This window comes from Chrysemys picta, chromosome 11 (assembly GCF_011386835.1).
Source record: "Chrysemys picta bellii isolate R12L10 chromosome 11, ASM1138683v2, whole genome shotgun sequence".
Lineage (NCBI taxonomy): Eukaryota > Metazoa > Chordata > Testudines > Emydidae > Chrysemys > Chrysemys picta.
In genome coordinates, this window is record NC_088801.1 from 80,406,373 (window position 1) to 80,422,344 (window position 15,972).

Sequence of the window (15,972 nt, forward strand, 5' to 3'; positions counted from 1 at the left end):
AATGGGACTCAGTGCTCAGGCTAGAAGATACCATCAGAGATGCTTAGTTTTGCAGTTCTCAAACTGTGGATTTGTTTCTCCAGAGGTAACATGCTTGTTAACAGCAAAAATGTTTTAAAATAAATAAATAATATATAGAGGTGAGAAATAACAGATCTCAACTCTATTGTCCCTCTGTAGAGTTGTGTACACAGAGTCAATCCCTTACCTCACTTTAAAAGTGAAAAGTTTCAGAATGTTAAATGAATAGAAGATTGTTGGGGGTGGAATAGATCTGGACACGGGGAAGAAGTCTGGAGATAAATGTGAGAAGCCAAGGACATATGCTTTTTTCTTGGTATTCTGGCATTTCAGGGCAGGGGACAGCAAGTCACAAAGTTCCATGAAAGTGCCCTTACGCATGCGAAAGTTCCGCAGCCACTGGGAATCGTCCCACACCTGCAACACTATGCGGTCCCACCAGTCTGTGCTTGTTTCCCTTGCCCAGAATCGGCGTTCCATGGATAGAATCTGCCCCATTAACAACATGATCTCCAAAACACCGGGGCCCGTGGTTTCACAGAATTCTGTATCCGTGTCCGTGTCCATGTCCTCATCATGCTTGTCGCTGCGCTGCCGCCGCCGCTGCCTCCTCGCCTCGTTTTTCTGGTCCTGGCTGAGCATAAACTCCACGAGAACGCACGAGGTGTTTACAATGTTCATGACTGCTGTCTTGAGCTCAGCGGGCTCCATGCTTGCCGTGGTATGGAGTCTGCAGTGTTCACCCACCCAGGAAAAAAGGCGCGAAAATGGTTGTCTGCCGTCCGTTGCTTTCATGCAGGGAGGGAGGAGGGAGGGAGGAGGTGAGGCTGTACCCAGAACCACCTGCGACGATGTTTTTTGTCCCATCAGGCACTGGGATCTTAACCCACAATCCCAATGGGCGCGGGAGACTGCGGGAACTATGGGATAGCTATGGGATAGCTACCCACAGTGCAACGGTGCAGAAATCGACGCTAGCCCCGGTACTTGGACGCACACCACCGAATTAATGTGCTTAGTGTGGCCGCATACATTTCGACTTTATACAACCTGTTTTTCAAATCCGAATTATATAAATTTGGATTAATCCCGTAGTGTAGACATACCCTGAGTCTACGTAAAGTCCATCAATGAAAAACTGCTTTGGCTCCACACTGGAAAGGCCCTTTCCAAGTCCTGTTAACCACCAACACCGCTGTGAAGTGCCAAGGACTGCCCACCTGAACCCAGGCTTCTCACTGTAAAAAAACCCTTCCACCTCAGGAGAACTCTCCGACTAATGATAAGCCTATTTCTCCTTCTAGCTCTGCTGTGCCTTCTGGACAGCAGGAAAAAAAAAAAGACAAGGTGAAGTGCTAGTAACCTCTCTCTTGTCCACTGACAGACCTACTGTGCCTTTGAATTTTTCTAAAAGAAGCAAAACCATTACAGGGTGATGTGCTAGTAACCTCTCCCTTGTATGATGCTGAACCACACTGTTTCAGGAAAAGAGAAGAAGGAACACTTGCTTCATTGAAACCACAAAGTCCAGGAATTCCTGACTGCAAAAGACATTAAGAACTGACCCTGGTGAAGAAACAAAGAATTATACGCTGGCAGGGAGGCTCTTACCCAGCTTATGAATAAATATTTTCTAACCTCTGGACTTAGACCCCTGGCCTCCCAGGTACAGGCCGAATGTCTAGTCTGCCAAAAGAACAACCCTCGACCAGGAGTGTCGATCCACTGACACTTTCCATCTTGTCGTCAATCCTGCTTCTTACCTCTGGAGGGACTTTGCTACAAACAGAAGCTCTACACAAAGGACTGAGGACCCATCCCAGCTGGGGATGTATTCCAGAGATTTGATTTGAACCTGCAGTTTATTCTATCACTGCTATAAGCCTGAACCAAGAACTTTGCCATTACTGTATGTAATTGATTCCATTTAACCAATTCTAACTCTCATCTCTATCTTTTTCCTTTTATGAATAAAACTTTAGATTTTAGATTCTAAAGGATTGGCAACAGCGTGATTTGGGGGTAAGATCTGATTTGTATATTGACCTGGGTCTGGGGCTTGGTCCTTTGGGATCGAGAGAACCATTTTTCTTTTACTGGAGTATTGATTTTCATAACCATTTGTCCCCATAACGAGTGGCACTGGTGGTGAGACTGGGAAACTGGAGTATCTAAGGGAATTGCTTGTGTGACTTGTGCTTAGCCAGTAGGGTGAGACCAAAGTCCTCTTAGTCTGGCTGGTTTGGTTTGCCTTAGAGGTGGAAAAACCCCAGCCTTGGGCTGTAACTGCCCTGTTTTAGCAATTTGTCCTGAATTGGCACTCTCAGTTGGGTCCCGCCAGAACCGCATCGTTACACCCTGTAAGAGAATTTTGTCTTTCCCCTCCCTTTATTGTCGACAAACAGCCAGTGTAGACAGCGTGCCTGTCTTTTTTTGCTTTTATTGGCTTCCAGAAAGTGTCCCACAATTCCCATGCTGCCGCTCTGGTCAGCAGTTTGAACTCTGCTGCCCTTTAGGCAATCCGCCCCTCCCCCTTGCAAGCCCCAGGAATTTGAAATCCCATTTCCTGCTTGCTGGCTCAGCGTGAAGAGGTGTCCTGGCATCTTCCCAGGTGAGCATGGCTGGCTATCGCACCACACGCGCTCCCGCTTGGACCACCGCAGAGCTGTTGGATCTGATCAGTATATGGGGAGAGGAGTCTGTTCAGTCACAGCTGTCGAGTGACCCCGTAGGAATCAGGACACATATGGGCAAATTTCTCGAGGATTGTGTGAAAAGGGCTCTGATCGGGACACGCAGCAGTGCAGAGCGAAGATAAAGGAGCTGAGGCAGGTGTACCATAAGGCGTGGAAGGCAAACCATTGCTCCGGTGCTGCACCTAAGACTAACTGCTTTTATAAGGTCCTGAATGCTATCCTCGGTGGTGACTCCACTTCCATTGTCAATAGCCCCGTGGATACTTCAGAGGCAGCAAAAAGAGTAGCTAACCCGGAGTCTGAAATTCTGGATGAAGAAGTGGAGGTAGAAGAGGATGTGTAGCTCCCAGAGGGGTCTTCAGGTGGGGCAGGCAGCCAGGAACTTTTCTCCACTCCAGAAGTGCTCTCCGGGGAGCCGGAAGCAGATGAGACACCAGGTAAATTGCTGTGGCTTGTGTAGGGAATAGAAGAGTGGGAGGCAGGTTGTGTTTTTATGAGAGCTGGACATCATCCTATGCAGCTAATCTGCATTGCCAAGCAGGGTGTCGATGGACATCAAGATCTCCATGGAAATCTCCAGAGAGGGGCTCTGGAAAGTTTCCAAGAGGTACTTGTTAATCCTCTGCCACAGATTCCAAGGGATTGCAGCCTTGTTAGTTCCCCCATTGTAGGAAACTGTCCCCTGCCATTTAGCAATCACTGAAGCTGGGAACAAAGCGGCACATAGCTGAGCTGCATATAGACCGGGGTGAAAGCCACAAGCATGCAGTAGTTGCGCCCTGGTTTCCCTGCTTACCTGCAGCAGTGAGATGTCAGCTAGAGGTGTGCCCGACTGTGGAAAAGTGTGATAATTTTAGAATGAGTTCCCTGCAAAGCTGCACTGCAAGCCGTGACTGTTTTCTCCATACGCACAACCACCCTCCCCCGGATCCCGACACTCACCATGACTGGGGTGCTTGCGGAGCTGTGTGCCTGCCCAGAGCCAGTGATAAAGTGATTGCTACTAGTTGCAAAAGGCCCTTGTTAACAAAATGTTTCAATCGTTTGCTGGAATGTAAGAACATAAGGATGGCCATACTGGGTCAGACCAAAGGTCCATCTAGCCCAGTATCCTGTCTTCCGACAGTGGCCAGGTGCCCCAGAGGGAATGAACAGAACAGGTAATCATCAAGTGATCCATCCCCTGTAACAATCCCTCTTCTATGTATTGTCCACAGCAGCCGAGACCTCGAGGAACGCACCACGCACCCCTGCCGACTGGCTTTGGCAGATAAGGAAGAAGCCAAGACCCAGCAAAGAAGATATGTTCAGAGAGGTGCTGCAGCGCGATGAGAGACAGACTACGGAACACAAAGAGTGCTGGGAAGCCGAAAGACAGGACAGAAAAGAGAATGCAGCGTTTGCTAGGCAAGCGACAGAGCGGATGATAAAAGTTATGGAGGATCAGACACAGATGCTCAAGTCTTTAATACATCTGCAGACTGAACAGATCTGGGGTCGACCTCCACTGCAGCATGTGCACATGCACAATTCTTTGCCAACCCCCCCCCCATGCCCACACATTCCTTTTCACATCACAGTGCTCCTCAGTTTCCCCATCACTCCACCCCCTCTCACAGCTTGGACAATGAGGGTTGGTGCTCCATACACTTGTGAGGTTTTAACAATAAATAAAGGCAAAGGTTTCTAATGGGACAATGTTTTTATTCTGTGTTCTACAAAATCGTATAGCAATAAGTGCAGTATCGGGAACAGGCTTCTAAAGCATTTTCTCACATGGATCTTGGGCCCCAAAATTTAACATGGATGCCCCAGGGAAGCACCTCCATGGCAGACATGTGTTAGTGCCCCTCATTGTCAAAGTGGTTCCTCAAAGCCTCTCTGATGTTAATAGCCGCCCTCTGGGCTCCTCTGACAGCCCTAGCATCTGGCTGCTCAAACTGTGCAGCCAAGCGCTCTGCCTCAGTGCTCCACACCTCAGCAAACATTTCACCCTGAGATTCACACCGATTATGCAAAGTTCAGCACGCGGCTATGACCACAGGAATATTATCCTCAGTAAGGTCTACCTGCCACAGAGACACCTCCAGCGAGCTTTCAGATGGCCAAAGACATCAACTATCATGCAGCATCTGCTCCGCTCCTTGCTGCTGTCCAGGGGCCCTGTGTAAGGTTTCATGAGCCAGGGCTGTAAGGGGTAAGCCGGGTCTCCCAGGATTACTATGCGCATTTCCACATCCCCCACTGTGATCTTCTGGTCTGGAAAGAAAGTCCCCGCCTGCAGCTTTCTGTACAGGCCACTGTTCCTGAAGATACGAGCGTCATGCACCTTTCCAGACCAGCCTGCATTGATGTCTCTGAAACGCCCACGGTGATCCACAGACGCCTGCAACACCACGGAGAAGTATCCCTTCCTACTGATGTATTCAGAGGGAAGGTGATCTTGCGCTAAAATTGTAATGTGTGCGCCATCAATCGTCCTGCCACAGTTAGGGAAACCCATCTCTGCAAAGCCAGACACTATTTCATGTACATTTCCCAGAGTCACAGTCCTCTGCAGCAGCATGCGATTTATTGCCCTGCACACGTGGAGGAAGACAGCCCCAGCAGTGGACTTCCACACTCCAAATTGATTTGCAACTGACCGGTAGCAGTCTGGATTCCCCAGCTTCCACACAGCGATTGCAACATGCTTCTCTACTGAAAGGGCAGCTCTCATTCCGGTGTCCTTGCGCCGCAGGTCAGGGGCCAGCTCAGCACATAGCTCCAGGAAGGTTGCTTTACACATCCTAAAGTTCTGTACTCACTGGTCATCAACCCGCACCTGCATGACAATGCGATCCCACCAACCAGGGCTTGTTTCCCTAGCCCAAAAGCGACGGTCTATCGTATGCAGCTGCTCTGTGAATGCCAAAAGCATTGATAAGTTACTGCTGTCCATATCACACTCGGGCGCCTGCAATTCCTTCTCTGTCAGTACCTTTGCGAGTAACGGCACTGCCATGTGCAATGTCCTCACGACAGCTAACAGCGCATAGGAGAGAAGTGCGGGATCCATCCTCTCTCACTGCAGATGCTGTCGCGCGCTTGCAAAGACTGTTAGTTGGAAAAATGGCGCAAAAGGAAGCCAGAAACCATTGGAGGGCTGGGACACAAAGCAGTGCATGATGGGACATTTTGCACATCCCAGGATGCACCTCGCTCCGTTTCCACCTTCCCACAACACCTAGCGACAGATGGTGTCACCAGGCACTGTGGGATACACACTCACAGTGCATTGCTCATCTTGTCGACAATGGTGCCCCGTATGTGGACACGATCTGTCGACACAGGGAGCAAATGTAAACTCGTATTGGGGACATGTTTTGTCGATTTTTTTTTGTGTCGACATTAGTTTCATTGACAAAACTTACAATGGAGGCAGCAGCATCATGTAACAAGCTTATCACTAACTCAGTCCCAGGAGCCGCAGGGTTTCTAATTCCTGTTCTTTATTCTCCACACTTCTCCCAGCACCAGCCACAACAGCTCTCAGCTGCTTCATCTCCTTCCCCTTCATCCCAACCTCAGTTGCCGCCCTCATTGGGACAGGGACTTTCTGAGGCTGGAAGGAACCAGCCCCCAGCCAGCCTCCAACTCTGCACAGACTGTCTGGGAGAGGAGCTGGTGTTAACCCTTCGCTAGCCCTGGCTCTGTCTCCCCTGACCCCCCAGGCTGTGACCAGGGCCGGCTCCAGCATTTTTGCCGCCCCAAGCGGCAAAACAAAACAAAAAACCCGCGAGCTCTACCGCTGCTGCTTCCTTCTTCATTTCTTCGGCGGCAGGTCCTTCCCTCCGAGAGGGAGTGAGGGACCCGCTGCCAAATGCCGCCGAAGAGCCGGACGTGCCGCCCCTTTCCGTTGGCCACCCCAAGCACCTGCTTCCTGCGCTGGTGCCTAGAGCCGGCCCTGGCTGTGACATGGGGGAGACTCACCGCAGGCCCTGCTGAGAGCAGCAGGAAGGAAACACCTCAGCCCAGCCAAACAGGCTCCTCTGAGCGCAGGAAAGTGAAACTAACCCGCAGCAGGTGGGTCCTGGGTGCCAAGGGGCCATGGCTGCCGGGGACCTGGCTGGGAGCTTCCAGCACGAAGTGACTTGCTCCGTCTGCCTGGAGTATTTCACAGACCTGGTGTCTATTGAGTGTGGGCACAACTTCTGCCGGGCCTGCATCAGCCAGTGCTTGGGGGAGCCGGAGCCAGACTTCTCCTGCCCCCAGTGCAGAGAAATGGCCCCGCAGAGAGACCTGCGGCCCAACAGGCAGCTGGGGAACCTGGTGGAGTTAGTGAAACGCCTGAGGCTGCAGGCGGGGCCAGAGCCCAAGAGGCAGCGAGTGTGTGAGAGGCACCAGGAGGCTCTGAAACTCTTCTGCGAGGAGGATGAAACCCCCATCTGCATGGTTTGTGACAGATCCCGGGCTCACCGCGCTCACGTGGTGGTTCCCATCGAGGAGGCTGCCCAGGAGTACAGGGTAGGGAACAGTTATCTGAATGGCTGGGACAGCTTCTCTGTAGCTACAAAGCTCCCTGCGTGTGTCTGACCAGCCCTGGGTTAGAGCCAGGGAACTGCCTGATAATGAGATTGTTGTGCCGTGGGAATTTTTCATAATATTTTGGATGAATAGTGTGTGCACCTCAGTGTCCCCTAGGTGGTGCATGTTTAACACCAACAGACCCTAGTTGTCGTCAGCGGGGATCAAAGCTGGGGACCTGTGGAGCTTAATGCACGAGCTAAAAGACCTGTTCCTCTTCTCCATGGCTGTGGGAGGCTAATACATCTTTAGCTGGTCTAGGTGCCACTAAAGGGGGACAGAGCGCCACACCAAGCAGGCCTGGGTTACACATGGCTAAGGCTATGAGTTTTTCACAGAGGTTGCAGAAGCCACGGAATCCGTGACTTCCAGAGACCTCCGTGACTTCAGCTCGCAGCGGCTGGGAGCTGCAGACAGCTGGGGAGCTCCTGGCTGCCACGGGCGGTGCAGGCCCTCGGAGCAACCAGCGAGCCCCCACAGCTGCCCAGCCCCTGCGAGCGGTGTGGGGACCCTGCAGCTGAGTTCCCCATTTTGTCAGGGATATTTTTAGTAAAAGTCATGGACAGGTCACGGGCTTCCATGAATTTTTATTTATTGCCCGTGACCTGCCATGACTTTTACTAAAAATATCTGTGACAAAATCTTAGCCTTACCCATGGTTAACTAGGTGAGGCGTGTTTACTTGTAGAGACCCAGAGATTCAGGGATGAGGGACGGCTGGCTGCCTGGGGTCCCATGCCCATGGAGTGTCCCAGAAGACAGTGGCCTGTAGGGCTACCATATGTCCGGATTTCCCCGGACATGTCCAGCTTTTTGGTCTATAAATAGCCGTCCGGGAGGGATTTTTAAAAATCTAAAAATGTCCGGGATTTCCCCCCGGTCGGCTATTAATAGACAGAAAAGCGGCGGCCAAGCGCCGCTGGGCACCCAAAGCCCCTTCCCGGCTCCCCCCATCCCCTGCAGCCTTACCACTCCGTCCGGCCCCGCAGCTGTCTTCCCCCTCCTCCCCTCCCCTGAACGCTCCGCCCCCTGATCCTCCCCCTCCCCTGCTTCCCGCGAATCAGATCTTCCTGGGAAGTCTGAAAAGAAGCAGGGGCAAGCGGGAGGCAACAGCAGGTAAGCTGGGGCCGGGGGGCGCGAGGAGGAGAGCTCCGGGGAGGCGCGGCCCTGGCCGAGCGGCGCCCGGCGGCCCCAGTGGCTCCGGCCCAGCTTGGGCCCCAGCGGTTCCAGCCCCAGGGCGGTGGTCCTGGATCGAGCCCCAGCACCCCGACCCAGGCCCGGCTCTGGCCCCAGCACCTCCGGCCCGGCCCGGCTCTGGCCCCAGCACCCCGGGCCCGGTTACAGCCCCAGCACCCCCGGCCCGGGCCCGGCCCGGCTCCAGCCCCAGTACCCCCGGCCCGGCTCCGGCCCCAGCACCCCCGGCCTGGGCCCGGCCCGGCTCCGGCCCCAGAACCCCCGGCCCGGGCCCAGCCCCAGCACCGCCGGCCCCGGTTCCGGCTCCGGCCCCAGCACCGCCGGCCCAAGCCCGGCCCCAGCACCGCCGGCCCCGGTTCCGGCTGAGCGCGCCAGCCCAGCCCCAAGCCCCACAACCCCGGCCGGAGCGCAGCCCGATTCCTGGGCTCTTTAAAGCCGGCCCTGGTCAGGGGACAGGGAGGGGGGGTTGGATGGGTCGGAAGTTCGGGGGGGCTGTCAGAGGGGCAGGGGTGTGGAGAGGGGTCGAGGCAGGCAGGTAGCAGAGGGGGTTGGATGGGTCAGGAGTTCTGGGGGTACTGTCAGGGGGCGGGGAGCAGTTGGATAGGGCATGGGAGTCCCCGGGGGTCTGTCTGGGGGCGGGGGTGTGAATATGGGGTGGGGGTGTGGATAAGGGTTGGAGCAGTCAGGGGACAGGTAGGGTCGTAGGGGGTTCTCAGGAGGGGGCAGTCAGGGGACAAGAAGCAAGGCGGCTTAGATAGGGGGTGGGCTCCTAGGGGGCAGTTAGTTTCAGGGGTCCCAGGAGGGGGCAGTCAGGGGACAAGGAGCGGGGGGGGGGAATTGGGGATTCTGAGGGGGGCAATCAGGGGATGGGAAGTGGGAGGGAGTGGATGGGGGTGGGGCAGGGGCGGGGCTAGAGAGGGGCTCCTCCCCCCCCCCCAATGTCCTCTTTTTTGCTTGTGGAAATATGGTAACCCTAGTGGCCTGGACATTTGGCCCCAAACAACAAATGACCATGGATGGCCTGTCCTCTGTGGGAAGCCAGCCAAGTGTGCCCAGCTGAAGGACAAAGGACTGGGGTGGGGTTCTAAGTGTGGGCTGCTGGAGGCAAGAGAGCAGCTTCTGCACTGGGACTACAGAGGGGTCAGAGGGCTCTGGGACCGACCCAGATGGACCTTTTCGTTTTCTGTGTTAACTAATAACTGTCTGCGCTGTGTTCCAGACATGTAAAAAACCAGGGAGAGTCAATTATTTTTTATTAAGGTCCAAATTTCTTGGTCAAGGCATAGTCAAGGTCCAGAGAAAATAATAAAAAATAACAACAATCATGATAATAAATAAATAAACATATTTCAGGATCTGCTCAAAAGCATCAGGTGGTCCAGTTTTAGCCCACGGTCCGCCTGTTGACTACCCCGGTAATAAACCCCTCTGCTTTTACAATGCTGGTTGAGTCACTCCAGAGTAAGGAAGTGGGGGTACATGGCTCCCTTGGGGCGTACAAGTCTCCCTTGGGTGTCCAGCTCAGGTGGACTTGCTGACGTGAAGCAGGGGTGCTGAAGGCTCTGAGATTCAGAGTCAGGAGGCGGTGAAGCCAAGTGGCTTTCCTCATTGGAAAAAGTGTGACCCTAAGGGGATTGCCACGCTAAAGAGCTCCTCCCAGGGGCTGTTCCAGAGCACCGGACCTATGGCAGGGAAACAGCCTGGAGATGATGGTGCTGGGGAGGAACTGGGCCAGGCCCAGCAGCTCTGCCTCGGGAGTTATCTTGGAGCTGGGGTCACTTTTTCAGCGGTCTGGAGAAGGGGGACCTGCTCCCACCGCCTTACTCTGCTCAGTGATGATGTTGTCGCTGGGCACAAACCAGTGACCCCAAACCAGCCCCCAGAACCATTGTCTGTTTGCAGGAGCAAATCCTGAGCCTCCTGCAGCGTCTGCGGGAGGAGAGAGAAGAGCTCCTGGGACTGAAATCCGACTGGGACAAGAAGAGTGAGAGGCTCCTGGTAGGTGCCCTGCCCTGCCCGGCCGGTTTGCACAGGGGTGTCAGTGAGAGCAGCGGAGGATCTCTGCTGGTTGGGGTCTGGGCGGTGCAGAAGGTTAAAGGTTTCCAGGGTCGATGCAGGGAGACGGTTCAGGGTCATTTTAACCAGTGCGGGGCAGCGTCTGCTCTCAGGTGCCTGGTGTACATCAGAAGTGACCCCACCGAAGTCAGTGGGGTCAGGGTCAGATTCCTCTGGGACCCTGGGGTTAGTTCCCACTGGAGTAAAAGGGTTCACCCCAGGGTAGCTGGGAGCAGTCTCTGGCTCTCTAGTGCTGGGGGTGGGGAGGGCAGGGGCAGAGGCCAGTAAAACGGCTGAGCAGGCAGGGATGTGGCAGGGGTCAGGGCGGAGCAGGGGGAGATTTGTGCTGATCCCAGGGTTTGAGTGTCAGACGTTCCAGTGAGGCCATTGGGTGGTTTGGGCAGCACCATTTGCCAAGGCCTGGTCTGCACTTCAACCTGTTGCTGGTACAGCGATGGGGGGGGGCAGGGGGGGCGGTGATTGATTGTAGGGGGGTTGGTGATTTTTGGTGACATTTTCATATTAGCAAAAGGCCTAGTGCAGACACAGTTACACTGGCAAAGGTATCGAATGAAACGCTCTGTGCAGCCCAGACAAGGCCCTGTACCATTTCCCATGACCCCCACTCACCCCGTGTCCCTGCCCTGCCCCTGCGTCTCTCTGCGCACCCCAGAGGCAGACGGAAGTGGAGCGGCAGCTGGTGGTGTCCGAGTGCGAGCGGCTGAGCCAGTTCCTGGCTGAACAAGAGCGCCTCCTGCTGGCCCGGCTGGCAGAGCTGGACGAGGAGATGGAGAGGAGGAGGGAGGAAAATGCCACCCACCTGGGTGAGGAGATTTCCCGGCTCAGCGCCCTGATCACGGAGCTGGAGGGGAAGTGTCAGCAGCCCGTGCTGGAACTGCTGCAGGTGAGACTGTGTCAGATGCACCCAGAGCCCAGTGTCGGGAGGGGACGGCCCCCAAGACCCTGTAAAGCTCAGTGCAGAGCGTGCGGCCGGGATATCTGCAGGGCCACGGGCTGCAAAGAGAGAGGAGCTCGGACTCTTGGGGAGGTGGTGGGAGGCTGGTGAAAGGCTGTTCCAGCCCCAGGGCTCAGCGCAGGAGGCCCGGCCATCCCTGGAGGGCAGCGCTGCTCCCCCTAGCACAGCCCTTTAGTGCTGCCACCCCACTCGGGGAGCAGCCCGTGGGGCTGGGGCTGGGAGAGCAGAGTGACCCGGCTGGGCCATGGGCACTGACTCTCTGCTCTGTCTCTCCTTCCCCTCTAGGGTGTCAGAAGGGCCGTGAGCAGGTACGTCCAGGCTCCGTCGGCCCCTCACGCCCCGTCGGGCTGGGAAGAGACTCAGAGCCCAGGCTGCAGACCCAGTGCCCCAACTATGGGAGGGTCTCACCCTCTGGATCCAGCCCCCCTCCATCCCCATTGCCCTGGGGCTGCAGCCGCTGTGTCTGTGTGACCCACCCAGGGGAGGGGATTGCCCTACAGCTCTGGCTGGAGACCCCTCCCTGGGACCAGGCTGGCTTGGGTGATTATTCATGGGGCTGGGGGCCTGTCACCCCAAGGGCCCAGCTGGGACCTGGCCCCAGCCCTGTCATGGCTGTCCCGTGTGATGGGGCCCAGGGGCCTGTGGGGAGAGAGCCGAGTGTCCCAGCCCAGGGCCCAGTGGGGCAGAGTCCCCATCCCAGAGCCCCCCACCCCATGGGGAGTGACAGGCCCCTTGGAGGCTGAGAGGAGAAGCTGAGGAGAGGCTGGGCCAGGAGAATGGGCCCCTCTCTCAGCCCTGGGATCGGCCCCTCCAGGCCCTAGTGGGGACGTGGGACTGGCCGGGTGTGAGGGGAGCCGGGGCTGGCCCTGTCCGGGCTGGGTTTTCTCTCTGGATGGAGAGAGGCCCCCAGTCCCCAGGCCGGCCCTAAATTCCCTGGGCAGTAGAGGTCATGGCACCGTTAGCCCTGCCTATGGTCCAGCTTCCACCCGCTCCCCGTCTGGCTCTGGGGGGCAGGAACTTAGGGCTGATGAGGGGGAGGAATAAACACACGTCTCTGCAGGGGCGAGAAGGCGACGTCACTGCATCCAGCGCCCGAGTCCCCTGAGCTGGAAAAGAGAATCCGGGATTTCCCGCGAGAGAACAATCTCCAGGAGGCTGTTACGGGATTCCTGGGTAAGGGGCGCTGCTGGGGGTTTGTCTCTCGTTGTATTGGAGCAGGGCAGGGGAAGGGATTTGGCCCAGCAGGTTGGGCCCATATTACTCGTGGATCGGAGCTTAATTCAGAGCACTGTGACTGCCCAGCTCAGAGGGGCCCAGATCCTGGGAGAGCCCTGGGGGTCCCAGCTTCCCTGGCTGCTCAGAGCAGAGCCAAAAGGGGAAGATTTCAGGAGAGCAGATAATTCATAATCATGAATCTGTGTGCCCAGCGCTGCCTCCTGCTCTCTCCCTGGTTATCGGAGCGCAGGGGCTGATGCTCTTGGTTAACGTGAGACGTTATCACAGACTCAGGGCCGGATTCCCGCCTCCCTGACTGACACCAGCTGAGCATCAGGGCCCTCGTGTTTCAGCACCTTGGGCCAGACTTTCAAAGGTATTTAGGTGTCTGGTGGGAACCTCCAAAGCACCTAACTCCTATGGACTTGCCTAACCTGCTTCAGCACATTTGAAAATCCCACTCAGTGTCTACCTGCATTTTTAGGTGCCTAAATATCTAGGAGAAGCTCCCTCCTTTTGCCTTGGTCGCCAGCCTGTGCTGGGATATTGTATCAGCTTGAAAGAGCTGTGGCTCTAGTAGTGGTGAGACAGGGGTTGTGGCTAATTACTCTCTCTCTCTCTCCTTCCAGAGGGGCTGGCTGCAGAGAGAGGGGAGACTCCTGGGTCGCTGTGCTAGGGCAGGGCACGACAGCTGCTGGGAGCCTGTTCCCCTGTCTGGAGCAGCCCCTGGGCTGGGCGGGTGTGACGGGATCTGCACGGGGGAGAAACCCAGCCGGGAAACATGGGACAGAAAAGCCGAGGGGGAGTCGGAGCCTGTTGAGCCCTGGTCTGCTGTGAGATGGTGCAGAGCCGGGGGCTGTGGGGAGCAGGCCCATGTAGGTACCTAGCTAGAGCTGCTGCTGAACAGTCCGTTCTGTTTGTGTCAGGACGTCGGCTCTGCCCCACAGTCTCTGCAATGAGCCCCGCTCCGGGTGACTCTGCTGGGTGAATTCTCACCTCTCTTTCTCTGCTGGTTGTTCCAGGACTCAGAAGAGCCCGAGGATTTGCAGGTAACTGTGGTCAATTCTGTATCAATGACTCCAGCCCCCTCCCTTGGAAGAGATTCACTCCCTGCAGCTGCTCCTGGCACCACCCCCCAGTGGTGCCTGCAACCTGGGCTCCCTTCTGGGCAGGGCCCCAGGTCCTGGGCGACGCGCTGGCCAGGCCCAGGGTCTCCAGCAGGGCCATTTGTGCTGGTACCGCGCTCGCTGCCAGAGCTCCCAGCCCCTGACCCAGCCCGGCCTGTTGTCCCAGCGCTGACCCCTGCCCTGCAGGTGGGGACCCTGCTGCTTTGCCTGGCTGAGCCCCCCTCTCTGCCGCTGCCTCTGTCTCTGCGCTCGCAGGCTCAGCCTGTGCCGGGGCCAATGCGGCGCTGCTGGGGCCGCTCCTTCCCTCGGCACCTGGATTCTCTGTGTCTGGGGCAAACGGCCGGGCGAGGGGGCGGGGATCTGCTCAGAGACACATGCCCTGTACTGCACCCAGAGGGCAGAGACCAGGCAGGGCCATGCAGCAAAGTGCCACCATGCTGGGATTAACCCTTTCCTTCCACCCACCCCACCAGCCCCCGACCGGTCAGTGCCACTCGACTGCCCGCGCTCTTATCCCTGGGACCTGTGTCTGGGAGCTCGGGGGAGTCGCTGGGTGAATGTGTGGGGCAGTAACCAGGGCTCCCTGCACTCCTGGGTCTCCGTGTGCCATAGGCGCCGACTTCCCCTCTGTCCCGTGGGTGCTCGTTGCCCCCCCCATGGCCCCGCCCCTGCACCACCCTCGCCCCACCCTAATTCTACCCCCTTCCCCAAAGTCCCCGCCCCGCCTCTTCTCCGCCTCGTCCCCTGAGCGCGCCGCATCCCTGCTCCTCCCCCTCCCTCCCGGAAAGTCCTAAGCGCTGCCAAACAGCTGTTAGGTGGTGGGAAGCGCTGGGAATGAGGGAAGGAGTGGGGATGCGGAGTGCTCGGGAGAGGGGAGGACGCAAGGCGAGGGGAACTTGGCTGCTGGTGGGTGTGGAGCACATGCTAATTTTTCCCCAAGGGTGCTCCAGCCCTGCAGCACCCATGCAGTCGGTGCCTATGCCGTGTGAAATGGGGAAGGCCCCGCGCTGTCACGCAGCCCTTAGGGGCTGGGCAGTGAGCGTTATTATTGGTATCACGCCCGTGAGTGCGCCAGGCCCTGCAGAGACAGAACAAGAGGTTGCCGGCCCTGAAGGGCTCCCGGTCTGAGTGCGGACCAGGCCCCGCAAGGGGAGCCGCAAACGCTGAGGTAGTGCCAGGATCCCAGTGCACCCTGATGCCTGTACGGCTGGGTCTGACAGTATTGTAGTGACACTGCTGGTGCCGTGCTGGGCCCTGGGTCACCCCAGTTCAGCATCCAGCCATCAGGGGGCTCAGGACCCCCAGGGTGGGGCAGGGGGAGCAGGCTCAGAGACAGCCACAGGTTTCAGGGAAGAGGGAACCACCGGGGAGCTGGGATGAGGAGGCCAGGAGTCAGGTGGGAGGCACCACCCTGTGCTCAGCTGCTCCAGGTTCACACTCAGGGACGCAGGCTCCATTGGGCCCACGCAGACAGACCGGAGAGAGGGAGGCTTTGTCCGCATGGGGAACGGGCAGCAGTTCTGTTAAAGGGGGGGGGGCAGTTGTGCAGACTCATCATGGTGTGGCACCCCCAAGCTCCTCCTCAGCTGGCTCTGGGTGGCCCTGCCACTGCCCTGCCTCAGTTTACCCTCTTCAGAACTCCTTAAACTGCTCCACACAGTCCAAAAGCTCTGAGACAAAAGTCCCCTGCTGGGGTCCACTCTGAGTTCAATTAAACCCCAAAATAAAATCTTTTCCTTCACTCTGCTCCAGCCTCTGGCTCGAACTCAAGGCCCTCACTCTCCTTGAGTCAGGAGCCCCCAGCCCTCCTTCCCAGAGCTGGGTTCAGGTCAGACTGTACCTCTATTCCCTGCAGCCCTCACGTGCAGGGCTCTGTCTTCATTCAGCTGCTGTTTCTATCAATGTCATCTCTGGCAGCTCCTCTCCCTAAGGGGAGCTCCTCTCTCTAGGAGCACCCCTTCCAGGGTCTTTGCTCTGGGAGCTCTCCTGGGATGGGATGGGATGGGATCGGATCTCCTCTCCTCTCCTCAGTGGCTTCCTGTCTCTAGGACCCTTCAGCTGAGCCCGGGTAACCCTTTATCAGGCTCATTAGCTGTTTAGCTGCCAACCAGCCACCTAGGGA

At 56.8% G+C, this 15,972-nt stretch overlaps 2 protein-coding genes across 2 annotated transcripts in view; one reads left to right on the forward strand and one right to left on the reverse strand.

Moving 5' to 3' along the window:
• Positions 1–15,972, reverse strand: part of LOC135974229 (zinc finger protein RFP-like) — a 111,578-nt gene that overhangs the window by 78,359 nt on the left and 17,247 nt on the right. The gene's annotated exons all lie outside the window — the stretch shown is intronic.
• Positions 6,807–11,598, forward strand: LOC135974427 (E3 ubiquitin-protein ligase TRIM11-like). Its single transcript, XM_065562298.1, has 3 exons — positions 6,807–7,223; positions 10,380–10,475; positions 11,206–11,598. Exons 1-3 carry the CDS (start codon positions 6,807–6,809, stop codon positions 11,596–11,598), a joined length of 906 nt encoding a protein of 301 aa, XP_065418370.1.